This window comes from Sitophilus oryzae, unplaced genomic scaffold (assembly GCF_002938485.1).
Source record: "Sitophilus oryzae breed Bouriz unplaced genomic scaffold, Soryzae_2.0 scaffold_813_pilon_pilon, whole genome shotgun sequence".
In the NCBI taxonomy this organism is placed as follows: Eukaryota; Metazoa; Arthropoda; class Insecta; order Coleoptera; family Curculionidae; genus Sitophilus; species Sitophilus oryzae.
The window spans coordinates 3,704,058-3,721,346 of NW_022147432.1; the positions used below are offsets into that span (position 1 = coordinate 3,704,058).

The 17,289-nt window shown below is 30.2% G+C and overlaps 4 protein-coding genes and 1 long non-coding RNA gene across 8 annotated transcripts in view; 2 read left to right on the plus strand and 3 right to left on the minus strand.

Annotated features, from left to right (window-relative positions):
* Positions 1 to 6,072, minus strand: part of LOC115889285 (regulator of G-protein signaling loco) — a 48,024-nt gene extending 41,952 nt beyond the window's left edge. The window contains exon 1 of the mRNA XM_030909231.1: positions 3,968 to 6,072. Within this exon, the coding sequence (XP_030765091.1) occupies positions 3,968 to 5,962 (1,995 nt within the window). The 5' untranslated portion in view covers positions 5,963 to 6,072. The remainder of the gene's footprint in view (positions 1 to 3,967) is intronic.
* An 827-nt stretch (positions 6,073 to 6,899) lies between these two features.
* On the plus strand, positions 6,900 to 8,724 carry LOC115889291. Its single transcript, XR_004051417.1, has 3 exons — positions 6,900 to 7,092; positions 7,145 to 7,230; positions 8,090 to 8,724. It is a non-coding gene; the product is annotated as an uncharacterized LOC115889291 (long non-coding RNA).
* A 3,424-nt stretch (positions 8,725 to 12,148) lies between these two features.
* On the plus strand, positions 12,149 to 15,788 carry LOC115889300 (checkpoint protein HUS1). Of its 3 annotated transcripts, none has more exons than XM_030909252.1 (7): positions 12,149 to 12,471; positions 14,409 to 14,488; positions 14,547 to 14,753; positions 14,813 to 14,916; positions 15,133 to 15,240; positions 15,295 to 15,472; positions 15,527 to 15,788. In XM_030909252.1, exons 2-7 carry the CDS (start codon positions 14,437 to 14,439, stop codon positions 15,739 to 15,741), a joined length of 864 nt encoding a protein of 287 aa, XP_030765112.1. In that variant the 5' UTR covers positions 12,149 to 12,471; positions 14,409 to 14,436; the 3' UTR covers positions 15,742 to 15,788. The 3 variants fall into 3 exon arrangements, with proteins under 3 accessions (XP_030765112.1, XP_030765114.1, XP_030765113.1); XM_030909254.1 differs by having other exon boundaries at positions 12,214 to 12,471; positions 14,553 to 14,753; XM_030909253.1 differs by having other exon boundaries at positions 12,215 to 12,361.
* Positions 12,460 to 14,349, minus strand: LOC115889299. The gene is made up of 7 exons (XM_030909251.1): positions 14,136 to 14,349; positions 13,900 to 14,070; positions 13,685 to 13,831; positions 13,361 to 13,577; positions 12,964 to 13,305; positions 12,721 to 12,893; positions 12,460 to 12,652 (listed from the first exon to the last, which is right to left on the minus strand). Exons 1-7 carry the CDS (start codon positions 14,179 to 14,181, stop codon positions 12,558 to 12,560), a joined length of 1,191 nt encoding a protein of 396 aa, XP_030765111.1. The 5' UTR covers positions 14,182 to 14,349; the 3' UTR covers positions 12,460 to 12,557.
* On the minus strand, positions 15,274 to 16,778 carry LOC115889301 (transmembrane protein 222). 2 transcript variants are annotated; one of them, XM_030909255.1, is made up of 3 exons: positions 16,467 to 16,768; positions 16,126 to 16,415; positions 15,274 to 16,039 (listed from the first exon to the last, which is right to left on the minus strand). In XM_030909255.1, the coding sequence occupies exons 2-3, from the start codon at positions 16,367 to 16,369 to the stop codon at positions 15,780 to 15,782; spliced, it is 504 nt and encodes a 167-aa protein (XP_030765115.1). In that variant the 5' UTR covers positions 16,370 to 16,415; positions 16,467 to 16,768; the 3' UTR covers positions 15,274 to 15,779. The 2 variants fall into 2 exon arrangements, with proteins under 2 accessions (XP_030765115.1, XP_030765116.1); XM_030909256.1 differs by having other exon boundaries at positions 16,135 to 16,778.
* Between the last annotated feature and the right edge of the window lie 511 nt (positions 16,779 to 17,289).

The window sequence follows — 17,289 nt, forward strand, 5'->3', positions numbered from 1 at the left end:
TATTTAATTGGTATAGTCTTTTACAAAAATTTAAATAGTTTTCTTTTCGTAAACAAATAATGGGCTTGCAATATTACTATTTTTACCGTCTGTACATTTTGTACATATGTTGCTTTAAAAATATCTAAAATGTCAATATTCCATGGGTATAGTGATAAATGAGGTCTAAATTATAAGAAAATGCATTTTCAATGAAAACTTGAAGAAATAGGTAAGAAATGGTATAATACAATTTGGTTAAAAAAAACATTTTTTAATAATACAATTCGGTGGACAATTAAATTGTGCATGTGATTCACGTAAAATATACAGGGTATTTCCAAAGGTATTTCATTTAAATTAAACAAGTTATTGCCGTTTAAAGCTAGTAATTATTGAATATAAATTTTTGGACACTCTATATAAGGTAGTATAATTTTTATTATTGCAACACAATATCTGATCAATAGATAATCTTCAGTAAATATTTAGTATTAAAAACTTTGTTGACCTTGGAGAAATGAAGCCTTAATTTTTTTACTGCAATTTCGCAAAATTGAAAATACATACATATTTCAAAAACGGTAAGATTTAAGTTTGATAAACCTTGATCAAATTTACCTTTATTTCAATCGTAGAATCTAAAAATAGAATAGTATACAGGGTGTTCCTTTTAAAAAAATGCAACTATAATATTTTTTACTTATTTTCAAATTATAGCTCTAATAGTCCTTCAACGAACCCAAAACTTACAATTTGTAAAAATCTAATCGTTTAGCTACAATACTCCGTGTCGTATTTGGTGAACAACCCTGTATATAAGATGTCACAATTTAAAATCATAAAAAATATATTTTAATTTTTAATTTAAAAGCATTTATATTTGAAATATTTTTCTACCAGTTAAATTTAAAAAAGGTCTGAAATTTAAAGGAGAGTATGACATTGGAGCTAGATTTTTTGTTTATGAAAAATTTAAAGAGTGTTTAAATGACGTTAGAGTTTTCTTAAAATATTTCGGAAAATTTTACTTAATAGCTCAAAAACCTAATTTTAATTGTTCAAAAATATGTACTTACATTTCAGGTTTTACCCAAAATATAAGCGTCATTGCTAAAATTAATTATTTTTTTTTACGTTTAACAAAACAAACAGGCACGCTCTGCAGGCACGTAATTACGTGATAATAGGATTAACAATTTTTTAAAACATAATACCCTAATAGGTAATAGGTAAGCAGAAAATCTATATGCACATAATCATATCAAGTTTTGTAAATTAATTGAAAAATTATATATTCTTATTCTAATGGCGCCAAAGTATCCAAAATAGTAAAAATATAGTAAATATTTTAAATATTTCTGTTGTGTGTACACATATTTTATCGAAACATTTTAAACAACTGTATGCTGGTAGTGTGTTATTACACCATGTCGCAATAATTACAAAAACACGCTTGGGTTGTTCATAAGAATAAGTTTGTGAGAAAAACCATGACTAATAGGCTCAATTCATACACTAATTGACATAAATTAACTCTTAGGTCGGACTATAAATTTCATTTTAATAAAATTTAATCAGATAATAAATGGCATAGTATATCCCTTAATATACATAGGAAATATATTTTATTATTCCTATCGAATAAAATACAATAAAATCCAAAGTAAAATCTCAGTTTTATTCAAATTCTACGAAATATCGCGTTGGTCCACCAAAAAAAAAACGAAGAACTTACATGCATGTTCCCATGACGCCAACACCTAATCACGGCACAGAACACACGCAGAGTTTTTCATGAAAATCGGCCTTAAAACCATCCATAAAAGTACAAAACACTCCCTACATAGTTGCTTCAAGGCGCAATAACAATTAACAACAATTTAAATCCAAGAGCGCGTAAGCCAATGTTAACGAACAAGAACGGCGATACACGAGAACAAACGAACCTAGATTGACGAAGTTGCCAGACTGTCTGTGTTTTCGTTAGACGATTTCTTCAAAACCTTGGGTCAATACTAATTTTTATATAAACTTTTACATTTATAATTATCAGTTCAAATTTCCAAATGTTAATATATGTTATCTGTATATCTATTTAAAATGCTCTATTGGAAATAATTCTATTGATGGGGATACTAAAAGCATTTTTGTATTTTTATAAACCATTTTATAAGGCATAATACTTGTCATGAATCTAAAGTATTCCCATACATAGAATAGATTTTTATTTTAATTTCAATGCCTACAATCCTTTCTCTTTTCTTAAAATAAATGAAAAAACGCAATACCTGGCATCGCAGCCTATATGGAAAAGAATTCTGGAATTTATAGTGACCTATCACGATTTGCAATGATGCCATGAGTTTAATTAGTCCGTAAAACTACTGAGAATCAGTCCAATTCTTGGTGGGAAAGTGCGATAAAGGTATCGGTAACGAATATCATTCTATTATATTACTGTATAATAGGTTTTAGTTCAAAAAATATTAAGATTCATAAAATAAAATAAACCTATCTATAAAAATTAAAACATGCAAAATATTTTCAAAAAAAATTACCTACATCTACTAGCCCGTAAAGTTAGACAACACTGTGCGTTACACCCACTTCCCATTAAAATTGAAAAATTCATTAGAAATATACTGTTACTGTTTATGCACGTGAATCATTGGAATTAAATAGTTTACTCATAAAGTAACTAAAATAAAAGAGTGTTTGAAAGGTTGTCTAACTTGGCCATAATGTTGCATAGTTCAGTTAGGGCTCCAAAGCGTCGCCACCTGCTACCTGTCACGTGTCATTACAAGAATGACAAGTGACATGACAGCAAATTGTTTGTATTTTGCAATTGTTTACAATTTTGTTTTGAATTTTGGAATTTTGTTATTATTTTGTGTAGCATAAACTTTGTTTGTTTGTGTTGTGTTTGTGCGTACAGAAATTATGGACGAAGTTTTATTTCCCGAGGAACCAGAGACCTTATATTTCTCTATGATTTGAACTTTTATATTTTGTGCTGTGTTTTGCCGTCATCATGTAATATTTTGTTCAACCGATGATGTGATTTGAACACGATCCAGGAAAGGGTATCATGCAAAGCAAGTTCGATATGTAAAGACATTGCCCATCTCTGAACTCTGTGAACGTAAAACGAACTGACTATAAATTTGCGCCTTCATTTAATAGTGTTGAACATTTGCTACCTCAACTGAACTTCAACTGCTGACTGCTGAATTAATTTTTGATGATGTCTTATTTAAATCTTTATCTGTTATAATAGCATAGATTGCAAACCCTGCGATCTTATATGCTTTGTTAGTGGCGTTGTTAAATACGTTTTATAATACTATAGGTAAATCGAAGGGTAAACCGCTGGTGTATTTTGGTGGTGTACAAGATGTTGGCATTTTCGTGGCATTATTGGTATTAGTACTAAATTATTTGGCATTACTTTGGCATTAGTGTACAGAAATTCATCAGGAGTTTACCCCCGAAGTTAATTCAGCATATATGTTTTATATTATCAAATTTAATTTAGCATTTAACTGTAAGCATTTGAAAAGTGTACAATAGTTTATACTTTTCAAATATTCCGTTTTTAAAAAATAAACTTTCATTATATTTTTGCAGTTTTAATTTCGTAATATTTTTAAAATACATAAAATTTTATATTCACATTTAAACAGCCCGCCTTTTTTGTGGTAGGCAATGCAGATACCTATTTTACCGATAAGGTCTGTCATATTTCGATTAGTTCAGTTAGGGCTCAAGGGTGCGCTACAATCGATCCTCGTTAAACGTGTTGCCTACTTTTGACTATGGAAATGACAACTCTTTTATTTTATATTTCTCTATGAGTTTACTTACGCATAAAAACGTGATTAACACTGATTTAAGAATAAATACTATTTTTAAATATATTCTACCCCTTACCAGCCATTAAAAATTGTTAGTATTATTAGATACAATAAAAAGCAAACCTTACATCATTTTCTACATTTCGGTCTATCCTAACATCTGGTTCGCTTTGAGCAATATTTTTCTGAGGCCGATTATGTCCCGACCAGCTGGTCAAATCTTGTAAGCTGCCATAACAAAATTTGTCCTCGTATAATTCTACATTATTTAATTCCTCGCAGCTGTGATTGGCTTTAGGTACCCCATAAACCTTGGGACTCAACTTGTGGTAACTTTTTTGGCAGTTGTCCAAATTCTCGCAACTATTTCCAATTTTTGCCTGTTTCCTTGACTTTCGAGACTCAAACGGTATTCGAAATATATTGACAAGGTTACCAAAATCTCCACTTTTTGAGCTTTGCACAGAAACATTGTCTGCAGATCTTTTAAATTCATTACTCTCAAAGCAGTGAGAGTTTGTTACATCTTCAAAAACATCTACAGGGTATTCTGAGTAAACCTGGCCATTATCAACATCACCATATTTTCCAGCACATGATATTGTAGGTATTAAAGCTCTGCATGTCAGGCGATTATTCTCCTTAAAAACATTATTGTTTTGTTTCTGTAACAGTGCAGTAGGGTTTTCAAATTGATTCTTAATGTTGTCATAAGCTCTGATATTATTTAAATTATTTACTGATTTAAATTCTGCATTATTAGCTGCAGGTAAAGCAAGATTGTTTGGCCTACACTTGTTATTCAACTCAAATGCAATTGCACCATTATTTTGATGACTGTCTAATGCATTTAAAGACAGATCTGCTCCATCTATGCCTTGGGGACGATTGTTGTTATTCACAACAGGAATAGGTCTATGAGTTGGAAATTCCACAACTAAAATTCTATCACTAATATTGCCACAATCATCCCTATAACCTATCCCTGAATCAGAATTACTTGAGGCGCTGGGCTGTGGAGAATTCGCCATGACTGGAATATTTAAATCATTTCTGCATGAATCACCCTGCAACTTATACATGGTTTGAATTAAATTCACTATATATAAAGCATTCTGAGGAAATTCTAAACATGATCTTGATACAGGGTCAGCAGTACAGTGAATCTTAAAATTTTCAGCCTTGCCTTGATGTACCCTATGATCTGCAATTTTGGGATCTATTACAAATACATGACAACTATTTGATATATCTAAATCTGATGTATTATGATTTCTATTATCACAAACAGCACTGGTTACTAATCCAAAATATCTGCAATCTTTATCTGTAGTCGAACTAACATAAACAACTCTGTTAGTGGGATAAATAGCTATAATGTTATTTCCAGAATTTTTAAGAGTCAAACAAGTGGGTAAAACTGTCATTAATACTGCAGTTGGTGATCTCTTCTCTTGCCTTAGTTTTCTGATACAACTGCAAACAGTCTGAAATCGCGAATTAGGCAATAACTGTTTTGGCATCTCAATGGTACCTAGGTAACCAATAAGAACTTTAAATTCGACAGGTCCAGCCTCATCCTCTATAACAACTGCATTGGGAAGTGCTTCACATTTTTGAACCTGATTGTTCTTATCTTCATTGAAAACATTATTATTCAATCTTGGCTTTATAATATTATGTAACTTGTCTATGTTTTTGTCATTCGGTTCAATTGTGACACCTTTGTATATCCTACGATTTGGGCGTGGTTTATGCATATATTTCGGCTTTCTACTGCCCGCCACTCGACCACATTCTAGTTCTTCATCGCTGCTATCAGAGTAGTAGTTTTCAGCGATGGTCATCTTAATGGGATCAGGGCAATTGCCAATTAGGTTAACGACAGCATCATGAGCCATTTTCGACACAGAAATACCATTTACCGAAATTAGAAAGTCCCCAGCTCTTAGTCCTGATTGATCTGCTGGAGAATTGTTTACGATACACGACAATATGCACGGTTGCTGTCCCGATATGGTAAACCCAAACCCATTTGCACCCCTGACCACCTCAACAGTCCTCAAACCGTAATTAGGACGCTTCTTTCTTCGTCTGTTCGGATGCATCATCACGGATTTCATAACTCTAACACCATAAACAAAAAAAAAACGTTTTTAAAAATTACGCATATTCGATTAAAGCATTTTAAAAATGTTTACCAACTAAACACCCGTTTACGCGGAAGAAAACAGCTAAATTTTGACGTTCACCGTTTCTTCTTTTCGAGATAGAGGGCTGGAACATGTGTTTTGTGGCTGGAACTGAGCAATTGTTAATTTTTTTCACTGAAGATAGAAAATTATTCCCGTTTAGATTAGCCTTGGTTATGGAGTGTAGAGGTAGCCTTGGTCAAAGCCTTGGTGGCAATAACGAGACGACACCAATTTGAATATTTAAGAACATGATGTAGTCTGGGACCGCAGTTCGGATTCCGCGTAAACAAAATAGGCTCTAGGCTCCGTATCTGCTTCGTCCAGAACTTAGCAGCAAAAAGGAGGTTAACATATGACGTGACACGTTGACCTGTGGCATTAGAAGTGTCTATCGGGAGACTTTCATCATTGATACTACGCATGCGCAGGTAGCAGATGTTGCCATATTTCTATAAATACTATTTATATTTATTTTATATTTTTTCTAACCTTGTTTTTTCTAATCTCTTTTTCACTGAAGTTGTGTATAAAAGGACAAAGGACAGTTAAATATTTATAAATGTTTAGAAGGCTGCTTTGTATCTTTTCCTACTGATAAAGGTCTTTTAGCGCATCTTCAAAAGCAGCATGGAGTTATGATATCATTCTACTCGATTTTCTCCTATTTCAGGTAAATCAATGATCAGTCTTTCTTGGACATTTGCCGCGGAAGTGTGTGTTAATTTCTGTTGTGATAAGTGTGGTTGTGTTTACAGTTTGATTTTTCGGTTTTGATATTATGTTAAAATTAATTTTGAAGTATTGTATCACCTGGTTTTATGTAATAGTATTTACTTTTTTTAGTTCTATGATCTGATAATTAATATTTTTATTTATGACAGACATGAGGTCACGTGATAATGTAGTTAGTTAATTATTCAGTAGAGTAGTAAAAACATGGCGTTAAGTTGATGGCTTGTTGCCAATTTATTAATGTATTTTTCAAGTTAATCATTAAAGTTTAATAATAAAATCTTCGTGTTTTCATAATAATAACGACAGTAGCAACAGTATCTTTGGTACAGTAACAATACAAATTCTATGATTAATTTTATATTTTAAGATTTTTAGATTTATATTGACGAATATCAAAATTGCAATGATGTGAATTATGTGTAAAATAGAGGAAAGATACTTAATGGAGATTGTGAAGTAAGGTACCTATTATCATTGTGATCGGATCATAATATCATTCACAAACATAAATTCATAATCATTTATTGATATTCTTATTTGACGGTTTTAAATCTATGAATATTATATTATCTGAATTATCATGTCATTACATCCTTAGATTAACAATATGACATCCAAGCGGTTTAATTTTTTATTTATTTGCAGGCAACATATTCATTTTAATTTCTGAGTTATGTATTAAATTACTCTAAATTTTGGTAAAATCTAGTAAAGAGGTAACAATAAATAACTACTTACGCAATCCACTTTAATTTATACAGAGTCTTATAGCAGATATCAATACGACAAAGGTAATAATAGTTAAACATTCAACAGTTTATCTGGTGTGGTTATAATTCTTGTATCAATTTTTCTAAAACAGATCAAATTACTGTATTAGAAAAATGTAGGCATATTATTTTTTTATGAAAACTGGCGATAGAGTTAATAAGCTTTGTTTCATCTTTTACTCTTTAGGAGGTCTATGTTGTAGAATGCATTACAATATTTAATATTCTGTATTTTCATTGTTTTATTTTATGTAATTTCTTGTAAGTTGTCAAAATACCGCCAAGAAAATCTTGACAATATGGCGAAGTCTGTAAAGAAGTTTCTAATTTGAATGTATTAATTTACATTATGATATGATGCAAAAAATCAAAATGTTTTAACAAGATACTTTTTATTATATTTTTTGTTTTAATACTACAATATTATTATGCTTTGTGGTGTGGAAAACAAATGTTAAGATATATTAATATTTGCCATGATGTTTTATTACAAAATATGGTTTATAAATCACAGATATATTAATTAAATATAATAATATATATTTTGTAGACATTTTGGACAATTGGACATGACAAAGAATTAAGAAGCACGGCAATAGAGGTAGAAAAAAAATAAGGCTAGAGAAGCACCAGTCTAGTGTTGAGAATATCGGAAGCCCCAAAATTAGATGGATCCTATAATAATGGTTATTAAGGACAGAATTTGTGTGTTTATTTTTTTTTAAATCATGTATAATTTAAATTTTGAAATAGAATGTACTGTGTCCTAGGCTAGGTTTAGGGGAGTTTCATGTTATTAAATAAATTACTTTTTCTTTTCAAATGTAGTCTTCTATAGTGTTTTATTTATGTCTAATTCTATTGACAATGAAATTAGAGCTGTGTAAATCTATAATAAGATATGTTGCCATGAAATAAAAACACATCTCTCTCAAAAAAAGTTTTTTTAACAGGTTTAATATTTTTATTCTATCTTGTGCATTCCATTCCATGAGCATTTATTTCATAGTTGGCATGAAAAAGGTAACTGTTTGTTTATACCATGGTTTATATGTAAGTGAATTTCATCGGTCATCATTTCCAAGCCAACTCTGACTCCATTTTTTATCACACGTACTTAATTCACAAGAATTTGATGATTAAATACATATACCTTAATAAAGTAATTATAAATATATTTATTCAGATATCATTTTAGACCTACTAATATTAGCTTATAATTTCTTATTTATTATAAAATTATAGTATTTTCATTTTCATCTTTACATTCAAGTATCTATTTCTGTATTTTATTCTCATTCAAACCAATAGATTTATTATTTTAACAGATTTTATTGTTTTTTTTTTAAATTAATAGGTAGGTAATGGTAATAATAAAATTATATTTAAAATTTCTATTTTAATAATGACAAAGCAGAAAAAATAAAGTTTATAAAAAAAGTAAAACAAAAATAAAACTTTATAAAGAAAATTAGGTGATTACCAAAAATTAAAGGTAAAGGTGTGGATCCGGTGGCTGACCTTGAAGGCCATATTTGCTGCATTTGATCATCGATACTACGCAAGCGCACATCTTCGATGTTGCCAAATTGCAGTTTATTTTCGAATTATTTGCAGTTGAAAATTTTTTTTTTAATCAATAATAATACAAATTCTATATAATTAATTTTATAATTTCAGATTTATCTTGATATCCAAAATTAAGATAAGAAGGATAATAAAGATTGTGAATTGAAAGAGTTATGAATATATAAAATTGTAATAATAATAACATTTATTTATACATTTACATTAAAATTAAAAATTATCATGTACGGATTTCTTCTTAATGGTTTTAAACTTATTAGAATTATTTTATTTCTTTCAAGTTATTTAATTTTTAGTTATTTACAGGCAACAATAGTTTTGATTATATGTATTGATGTTTTGAAATACTACCATGACGAGTCTTATACATAACAATACACGTCAATGGGAGATAGAGGTAACATCTTACCTATAATGTTACTAATATAATATACTTTGATTATAATATTTTAATTTTTTTTTCATTATAATAATTTCTTAAAAATATCAAGTTAGTGGATTAAGAGCAATTTTAGACATATATTTTATCGAAGAGTGTGTTGATAAGACTAAAATAAGCTTTATGTTTTATCTTTTTCTCTTTAGAAGGGAGATGGTTTGTGTCGTAGAATACATTACAGTATTTAATATTGTGTACTTTGATATTCTTTTCTTAAGTTACTGCAATTTCTTGTTTCCTATAATGCCAAATCTTGACAATATGGTGAAGGTTGAGTTTTGATCTTATTAGTTTTACACCTGTGTTTATGCAAGACCAAATTAAGATTAGTTTGTAATTAGTTTGTGATTTATATTAAGATCTTTCTTATAATATTTGTCATATCTTAATCTTAATACTATATTATGCTTTGTCTGGAAAATAAATGTTAAAATATCTTAATTTTGCATATCCTATTCCATCCTTCCATTAGGAAAAATATGGTTTATAAATCATATTATGCTAAGAAAATCATATAAATTAGGTGTAAGAATAGAGAAATCTTAAGGTAGCAGAAAAATTAATGCATTATATGTATAAGCAGAATTAAACAAGTTAACTGTAAATGTTGCTCAAGCTGATTCTACAATTTTAATTACGGAGGCTAAAAAGGCCTTTTAAGGCCTCCATAGTTTTGATGGAATGTTAAAAAAAACCTATTGTGAACATGACATGGAGCTATAGCATTTAAAAAGAAAAAGAAAACTTGGACACATCCCTTTTAATATTTACCGAATTTTTAATAAAGCACTTTTTAAACGTATAGTTGAGTATAGCATAATAATGTAGAGCAATTAGATTAATTATAGGAATCTAGAATTTTATTTCTATTTAATTTTATTGACTATAAAAATACATAATAAGCGTTCACGTTTCATGTGTTGTGCGAAATATTAAAATAATAATATAAATAATATACCGCGTACTATGATTGAAAAAAATAGCGTCAGCGATAACTATGAAATGAAGATCGCTGATATTTTATATGGGAAATGTCCTCAATCGTCATTTCCCAGCCAACTGGACGCCGATTTTTCGATCATACTGTATATATTGACAAAAAAACACAGAAAAGCACATATTTGATTTCTACTGAAAATAATTCCAAAATAACTTGCAATCTGGCAACATCGAAGATGTGCGCATGCGTAGTGTCTGTGACTATATGCAGCAAAAACTCGTTTCAAGGTCAGCCACCGGATCCACACCACTACCAAATTAAATTATAATTATATTAAAAAGGGAGATTTTGTGGCGTATAAAAAGGATTTATTTATTATCTAATTTCAAAATAATACACATGCACAATTTGGCAATATCAACAGAAATTTGCTTACTGCGCATGCGTAGAACTCGGATGAAAGTCTCCCGATAGACACTTCTGTGGCGTTGTGGACGTTAAAACTTTAGTTAAAACTATGGAGGTTAAAACTTGTGGTTAAAACGGTGACAGTGAAATAGGAAAATTGGAAACAGTCATTAGTGTCAATCCTGTCATCTCCTGACGACAAGTATGGCCGCCTAGACAAGGACAGCAATGTTTCTGTCTAACTATTGTCTAACTTCACAGTTTAGAATTGACAGATTTCAGAGACAACTTCAGATTTGTTCTAGACAAATACGTTTTAATAAAAGTTCTAGAACAAATTTCGACGCCATTTTAATTCTCTCCGGTTAGTTCTGTTTTGTAAATTCAATTTGATATTTCGGCAGAAATTTATAAATATAAAGGTAATAAAGCATATAAAATATATTATTACATGAACAATCCTGGAGAAAAAGACGTTTCTGCAGTACTAGGTATGTCCCATGTATATTAAAAATAGGTAGTAAATAAACACTATTTCTGTATTTTTTAGATGCAAGAAAATTTTGTTATGTTTATGATCGGCGATTTTTGAAAATGGAAACAATTTACAGCAAGGTAAGATCATTTTAACTATAGCCAACATTAGTTATCTCCAGTATGTGCGATTTATTGTCAATAATGCAGTAAATCTGACTGATACAATCTGATTGTTATCCGACTTGTCTCTTTTTGCTTCTTTTTGATTTATAAACCAGGTCTCTTTGGGAATAATGGACGCTTTTTTTAAACAGTATATTTATATTATATATACCTATTTATACCTTCATATTTTTACATTGTTAATTTTAGTATAAAAAAATTTGTTTTTCTGTTTTCAGATTTTTGTATAAGGCTCCCGTTTTCATGTCTGCCCCCGTTTTCTATCCTTGATGGCTGTGAATACGCGTATTTATTTACAATTTACTGTAAGTCATGCTTATACCTTACTAATTTACGTTAAAATTGCATATAATTAAGTAATTGCTGTAGAAATCATTCAATTCATTATTTTTTATATTTATTTAGTCCCGTTGTCTCATATTTCAAATAAATATGTTTGAATAAAATTTTGTTTTGTTTTATTTATGATAAGAAAGAGTACAAAATACATTTAAACTGAAAGAGGGCCCGCCATTGAATAACTGGAAACGGAAATAAAAATGAAGCCATCATGTCAACCTGTCAATTGGAAAATTAGTTCTCCAGACGACAACGAAGGCTTTCGGTGGCGTATCGTGTTTCCACGATTTAACACAGAGTTGACACTTCTTTCTAGTTAATTATTTTATGGCTCGCACTTCTCCTTGTGTATGTGTTTTGTGGTTAAAACCAAGGAGTTAAAACATGGTTAAAACGTGGTTAAAACCACTAAAAATTATTTCTTAAAATCTGTGCTTAAAATCTTGGCGGTAAATTATTAACTCTCTTATTTATATTTTTTGTGATTATAAAGGGAGAAAGACAGGAGATGTATTGTGGTTGATCAATAGGTTTATCAAGTTGTAACTTTAGTTGTAAGGTATTTATTTAATTTCCATAAATAATACTTATTAAACACTGACATCAGATTACTAACAATAAAAATATGTATAAAAAAGTTTAATTTTAAGCTTGTGTATCATCTAGTTCTTCCAGATCACCAACTATAGTTATCGTTTCGTTATTCTTGATATTATAATTATCTTCAAGATCATCTGTAACTAAAATTCATTTATAATTAACAAAATTGCAAGACAAATAAAATTATATTCCAGTTTCCAATACATACACGTCTCGTTGAATTCGCCATAATTTGCATTGTGACTTTTTTGTTCAGGATATAATGGAAAATCGGTACTGAATAAAGGAGGCAGTTCCTGTAAATAGTGGGGGGTTAAAGAGGCTTGGCTTATCCGGTTCTGAGAATCCATTATTGAAACAGCATCACTTTTTCTTTTGATTCTGTAATAATCAAGTTGAAACTCGATAATAGCCTATAATAGTAACATTGATTTCTAAATTATGTAATTACCTTTTTTTGTTAATCTTTTCTGTCACTCGTCTAATAACCAATATAATTATTACAAAAAATACTATTACAAAACAAAATAGTATACTTTTATGCCTGAATATGCTTTCTATGTTAGGTACTGGATAAACAGATAATCCAAGCGTTTCTAAATATTTTGAAGCATAAGTACTCCACATTATTTGTAGATGTTTTTCATTCAGTTGATAATTTTCCCATAGAGAATTGTTTTGGTATTCTTCTAAAATATTCACAGGTATGCCAAAAGTAAGACTTGCGCAAGTATCATAGTTTTCCCATAAAACTGAGCATTTCACTAAAGTTTGGATATTGATGTTATTGGTTCTAAAATGGAGTATTTTATTTCCTTTTTATTCACTTTTTAGTAGTTTTTGGTTACGTTATAGAACCATTCAGTGGACAAACTTGCACAGAACAGTAATCCTGCCCCATATTAGCTAAAACATTTTTTAGTTGTACTATAACTGCCTTATTATACTCATTGGAAGCTTTTCCATAAATATACACTGTTATAGTTGATTTTTCTGTTTCAGCAGGTGTAGGTAAAAATTCTGTAGTTGTAGATATTTCAGTTGTAGTTGTTGTTAAAGCCTTTCCTTAAAGTAATTTATGTTAATTTTTATATGAAAAAGTACAATATCGAAAAAACGGCGTCAGTTTAGAGAACGCCGTTTTTTTCGATCACGCGGTATATTGTATATACCTTGTCTAGTAAATTCTATAGAAAAATTATTAGAAGAATTAGTTCCAACATATTGAGCGAGAAGTTTATTATAGTTGAAGAAATAACTCATGTTGCTTAAAATGTATGTAAACATCATTTCTTCTGTACCTTCCCCGTCTTCAGGAACTTAAAATATAAAATGTTAGCTACACATAGGTACAACAAACTAATAAATGTTTGAATTTGGTACTTACCATTTTCTATTGTTACCATGTTGTTATTCTCACCATCAAGGTTTAAGTACAAAATATGAACTGCAATTTGATATCCTTCATCTGCTTCTATAGTTATTTTTCCTTCTGATGATTGTTTCCAAGTATAACTGGGATCTTCATCCGTTAAAGTTATTGTTTGATCACTGAGAACTTGAGATTTTTTTTTATTTTAAGATATGTGTTTTCTGTATTGTTAATATATAATATAGTTTTACCTGGATTTAATAAGCATCCACAAAAAACTATCGCAAACAAGATCATTTTGTTAAGTAAAGAATAACAGAATTCTCATCATAGTAATTTTTTGTCACTTGTTTCAATCTTCAATTAACACAAATATTTCTTATCTTATCAATAGATATTATTATCATTGTTAAAATTTGACAGGGTTTTTTACTAGCTCAACTTATTAAATGATCGATGATTGTTAATTTCCAGATATTTTTCGATATAGGTACATAAAAAAAATGTTATCTCTGTATTTACAGATTGCCAAGAAAATCATTTAAGAGCTAAATGCAGTTTAGAGCTTTAATTGTAGATAATGCTGCAATGAAAGATTTTCTAAGTATGATATATAAGTATATTTTTAAGAACTTAAAAATTCTAAAGACTTAAATTTCAAGATGTAGTTCTAAGCCTATCAAAATTCTCGAAAACATGTGTCTTAAGACTGACCAGTACCAAGATATATTTCATAGTCTCTGAAGAAGAAAATGGGCCAAGACAGCCTCTAGTTTGGTGCGAATTACCAATAAACTATTATTTTAGAGAATACAACATTGTTGGAGTCAGCAGTTCTTATAATGAGATTTATTTAGAATTGTCAACAGGTACCTGTATGTAGTTAAAACTACAAGACATTATTAATATGTTTTCTTTATTTTTTTAGTTTTACTAGCCAGATCATGTACCGTAATAAAGCAAGATATAATTTCATTTAAAATTAAATTAACTCACAAAGAAACACCGTGTTTAACTCTAGAAATGGAAATGGTAAGAGTAAAATACGTAAGAGTTAAAAGTTATTGTGTTTAAAATTCCCGCTTGTTCTCATGGCAACGGAGCTGTATGTTTAGGTTTTAGGTTATGTCATTAATCATTTAATATTTTCTTAGGGTATACCTTTTCTTATAATATTTTTTTATTTTCTTCAATAAAACGGTTTATTTAGTTTTAATTTTGGGAAAATCTAATAAATTGTGTTAATAGGCAGCAGGTGATATAGCCACCCGGCAATGCGTTCACGATATTCCTGTAGAAGTAATATCAAGGAAATATTGGGAATCTTATGAAGAGCCTCATTTTACAGATTTCCATGTAAATCTGATTTATTAATATGCAACGTATTATGTATTAAGAAATTTATTTTAGGTGTCTATACAAATGCCTAACTTAAAATCAGTTAGGAATATAGTAGAAAGGATGAAAAGTATGAGTCACACTCTTACTGTAAGTGCAAATAAAGACGGTAAACTTAATTTATCCATTAATACAAGCACAGTTAAATTGGCAGCACATTTCCCCAATTTAAATGTCAATAGTTTTGTGGGTAAATAATTCTCTATATTTTCGAGAAAACTATTTTTCAACTTGCTTGTTATAGAAGGAAATGTGACAAATTGTAGCAATGAAGAAATCAAGTCTAATTCCGTATCTTCTACAATTGACATTAAAAAGTTTATAATGTTTCTTTCTGGCATGCAGTTAAACAATTGCCAAGCTGTCTGTAATATAGTTCAAGGAAAAATGGTAAAATTATACATGGAACAACCAGGAGCTTTGCTACTTCAAATATTCCTAACAGAAATGACAATTTAGTTTGTATATATTGTTTATTCCAATAAATACTCTTTTGTTTAAAAAAAGATTAATATACATACAACTATAATCACAATAGCAAAAAAAGGGAACCATGTCTTAACATATGCAGGAAAAGAAACATACTTCCCATGCCATGCCATTAACAGGGCTAATTTAACCATATTCCAACTGTTAGATCCACCATATTGCATGAAATTCAAAGCTGTTGCTACATGAGAGTGACAATTATCACAAAACAAATTATGTACATGAGTTTTATAGATCTCTGAAGCTTCTATTATACTTGAATCCCAACCTAAAACAATACATTTAGCTTGTAAAATGTATAAAGTACTTCAGGATCAGTGTCCTATGTAAAAATTCTTTAGAAAAACAGGATACCTTCAATACCTCCATTAGCGAAAGATGGTTGTAACTGCCAATACTTTGTAGGTTTACCAAAAGCCATGTTATCCTCTGACACATAATATGGGGCTGCAAAATCTCTTATAACGCCTGAAGAAAGAGCAATTCCCATATGTCCAATAAAAGGAAATAGCCATGTTAAAAGTGGAATTGGAGTCCAAACAATACAAAATGGAAATCTGCTTCTTACAACATCGATGATTATACTTTGAGCCGACATTTTAGTACAATTTAATGATACTTCAAACTAATTAAAATACTAGAACCTAAAGTTACAGAGTTAGAAATACTTTTTTATACAATTCAACATCATAAACCCATAAAGTAATCCCCTATGAGTAATTCCAAATTTTTTGTTTATATGTTGATCCAATGGTTGATCTCTGGTTGATCTGTTAATAGATTTTGACATTTAATTTTTAACCACAGATCATCTAGGTAGAAGATAGAAAAATATGATGCTGTTGGTTGTGTATGATGGCCATAAAGAAGGTCTTAGTAAGGAACGAAGCCGGATGAGATCGGATATCTCGTAAGAGCAAAGCGTAAAGCCCACAGTAAAGCCTAGTTCCTGCACTTGCGATTTACCCTTGGATTTACTAATAAAATTGTGAAATGCGATTTACGAATTGCGTCGAGTATAATAGGTGTTTTCGTTCTGATTGGCCGCCTTTAAGAAAGACCTTGAAAGCGACCAATTGCAAGGCAAAGAACGCAATTCGTAAATCGCATTTCGCAAGTGCATGAACTGGGTTTAAGATTTAAGAGTCTGCCGATTTCGACATTGGCCAAGGCGGTAGGCCATTGACTATAATATGACCGAGAATTGCGGTTCGGATTCCGCGTAAACACAGTAGTAGGTCCCGTCCAGGAGCCCTAGCGGCAAAACGGAGACATTAACGAAGAGTAGATCTTGTGGTAAATCTCTTCTTTAGATACCGGTTCGAAACTCTGTATCATGCTGTTGTCCAAAAAAAGGCAAAAGTGTAAAATCTATTGACACACACTGCTCATTCACGCCGGTTTGAGGCCGGATGAGATCGGATATCTCGTGAGTAAAGAGTCGATTTAGACCAAGTCGGTAGACCATTGAACATGATATGGCCGAGGACCGCGGTTCGTATACCGCGTAAACAAAGT

Bases quoted from the DNA above. Each gene is read 5' to 3' on its own strand.
- LOC115889300 (XM_030909252.1), top strand. From the start codon at position 14,437: ATGCAGTTTAGAGCTTTAATTGTAGATAATGCTGCAATGAAAGATTTT. The intron at 14,917-15,132 runs GTAAGAGTAAAA...TTGTGTTAATAG, and splicing joins TAACTCTAGAAATGGAAATG to GCAGCAGGTGATATAGCCAC. The intron at 15,473-15,526 runs GTAAATAATTCT...TGCTTGTTATAG, and splicing joins AAATGTCAATAGTTTTGTGG to AAGGAAATGTGACAAATTGT.
- LOC115889299 (XM_030909251.1), bottom strand. From the start codon at position 14,181: ATGATCTTGTTTGCGATAGTTTTTTGTGGATGCTTATTAAATCCAG. The intron at 14,071-14,135 runs GTAAAACTATAT...AAAAATCTCAAG, and splicing joins TGGATGCTTATTAAATCCAG to TTCTCAGTGATCAAACAATA. The intron at 13,832-13,899 runs GTAAGTACCAAA...TTATATTTTAAG, and splicing joins CATGGTAACAATAGAAAATG to TTCCTGAAGACGGGGAAGGT.
- LOC115889301 (XM_030909255.1), bottom strand. From the start codon at position 16,369: ATGTCGGCTCAAAGTATAATCATCGATGTTGTAAGAAGCAGATTTCCA. The intron at 16,040-16,125 runs GTATCCTGTTTT...GTATTGTTTTAG, and splicing joins CGCTAATGGAGGTATTGAAG to GTTGGGATTCAAGTATAATA.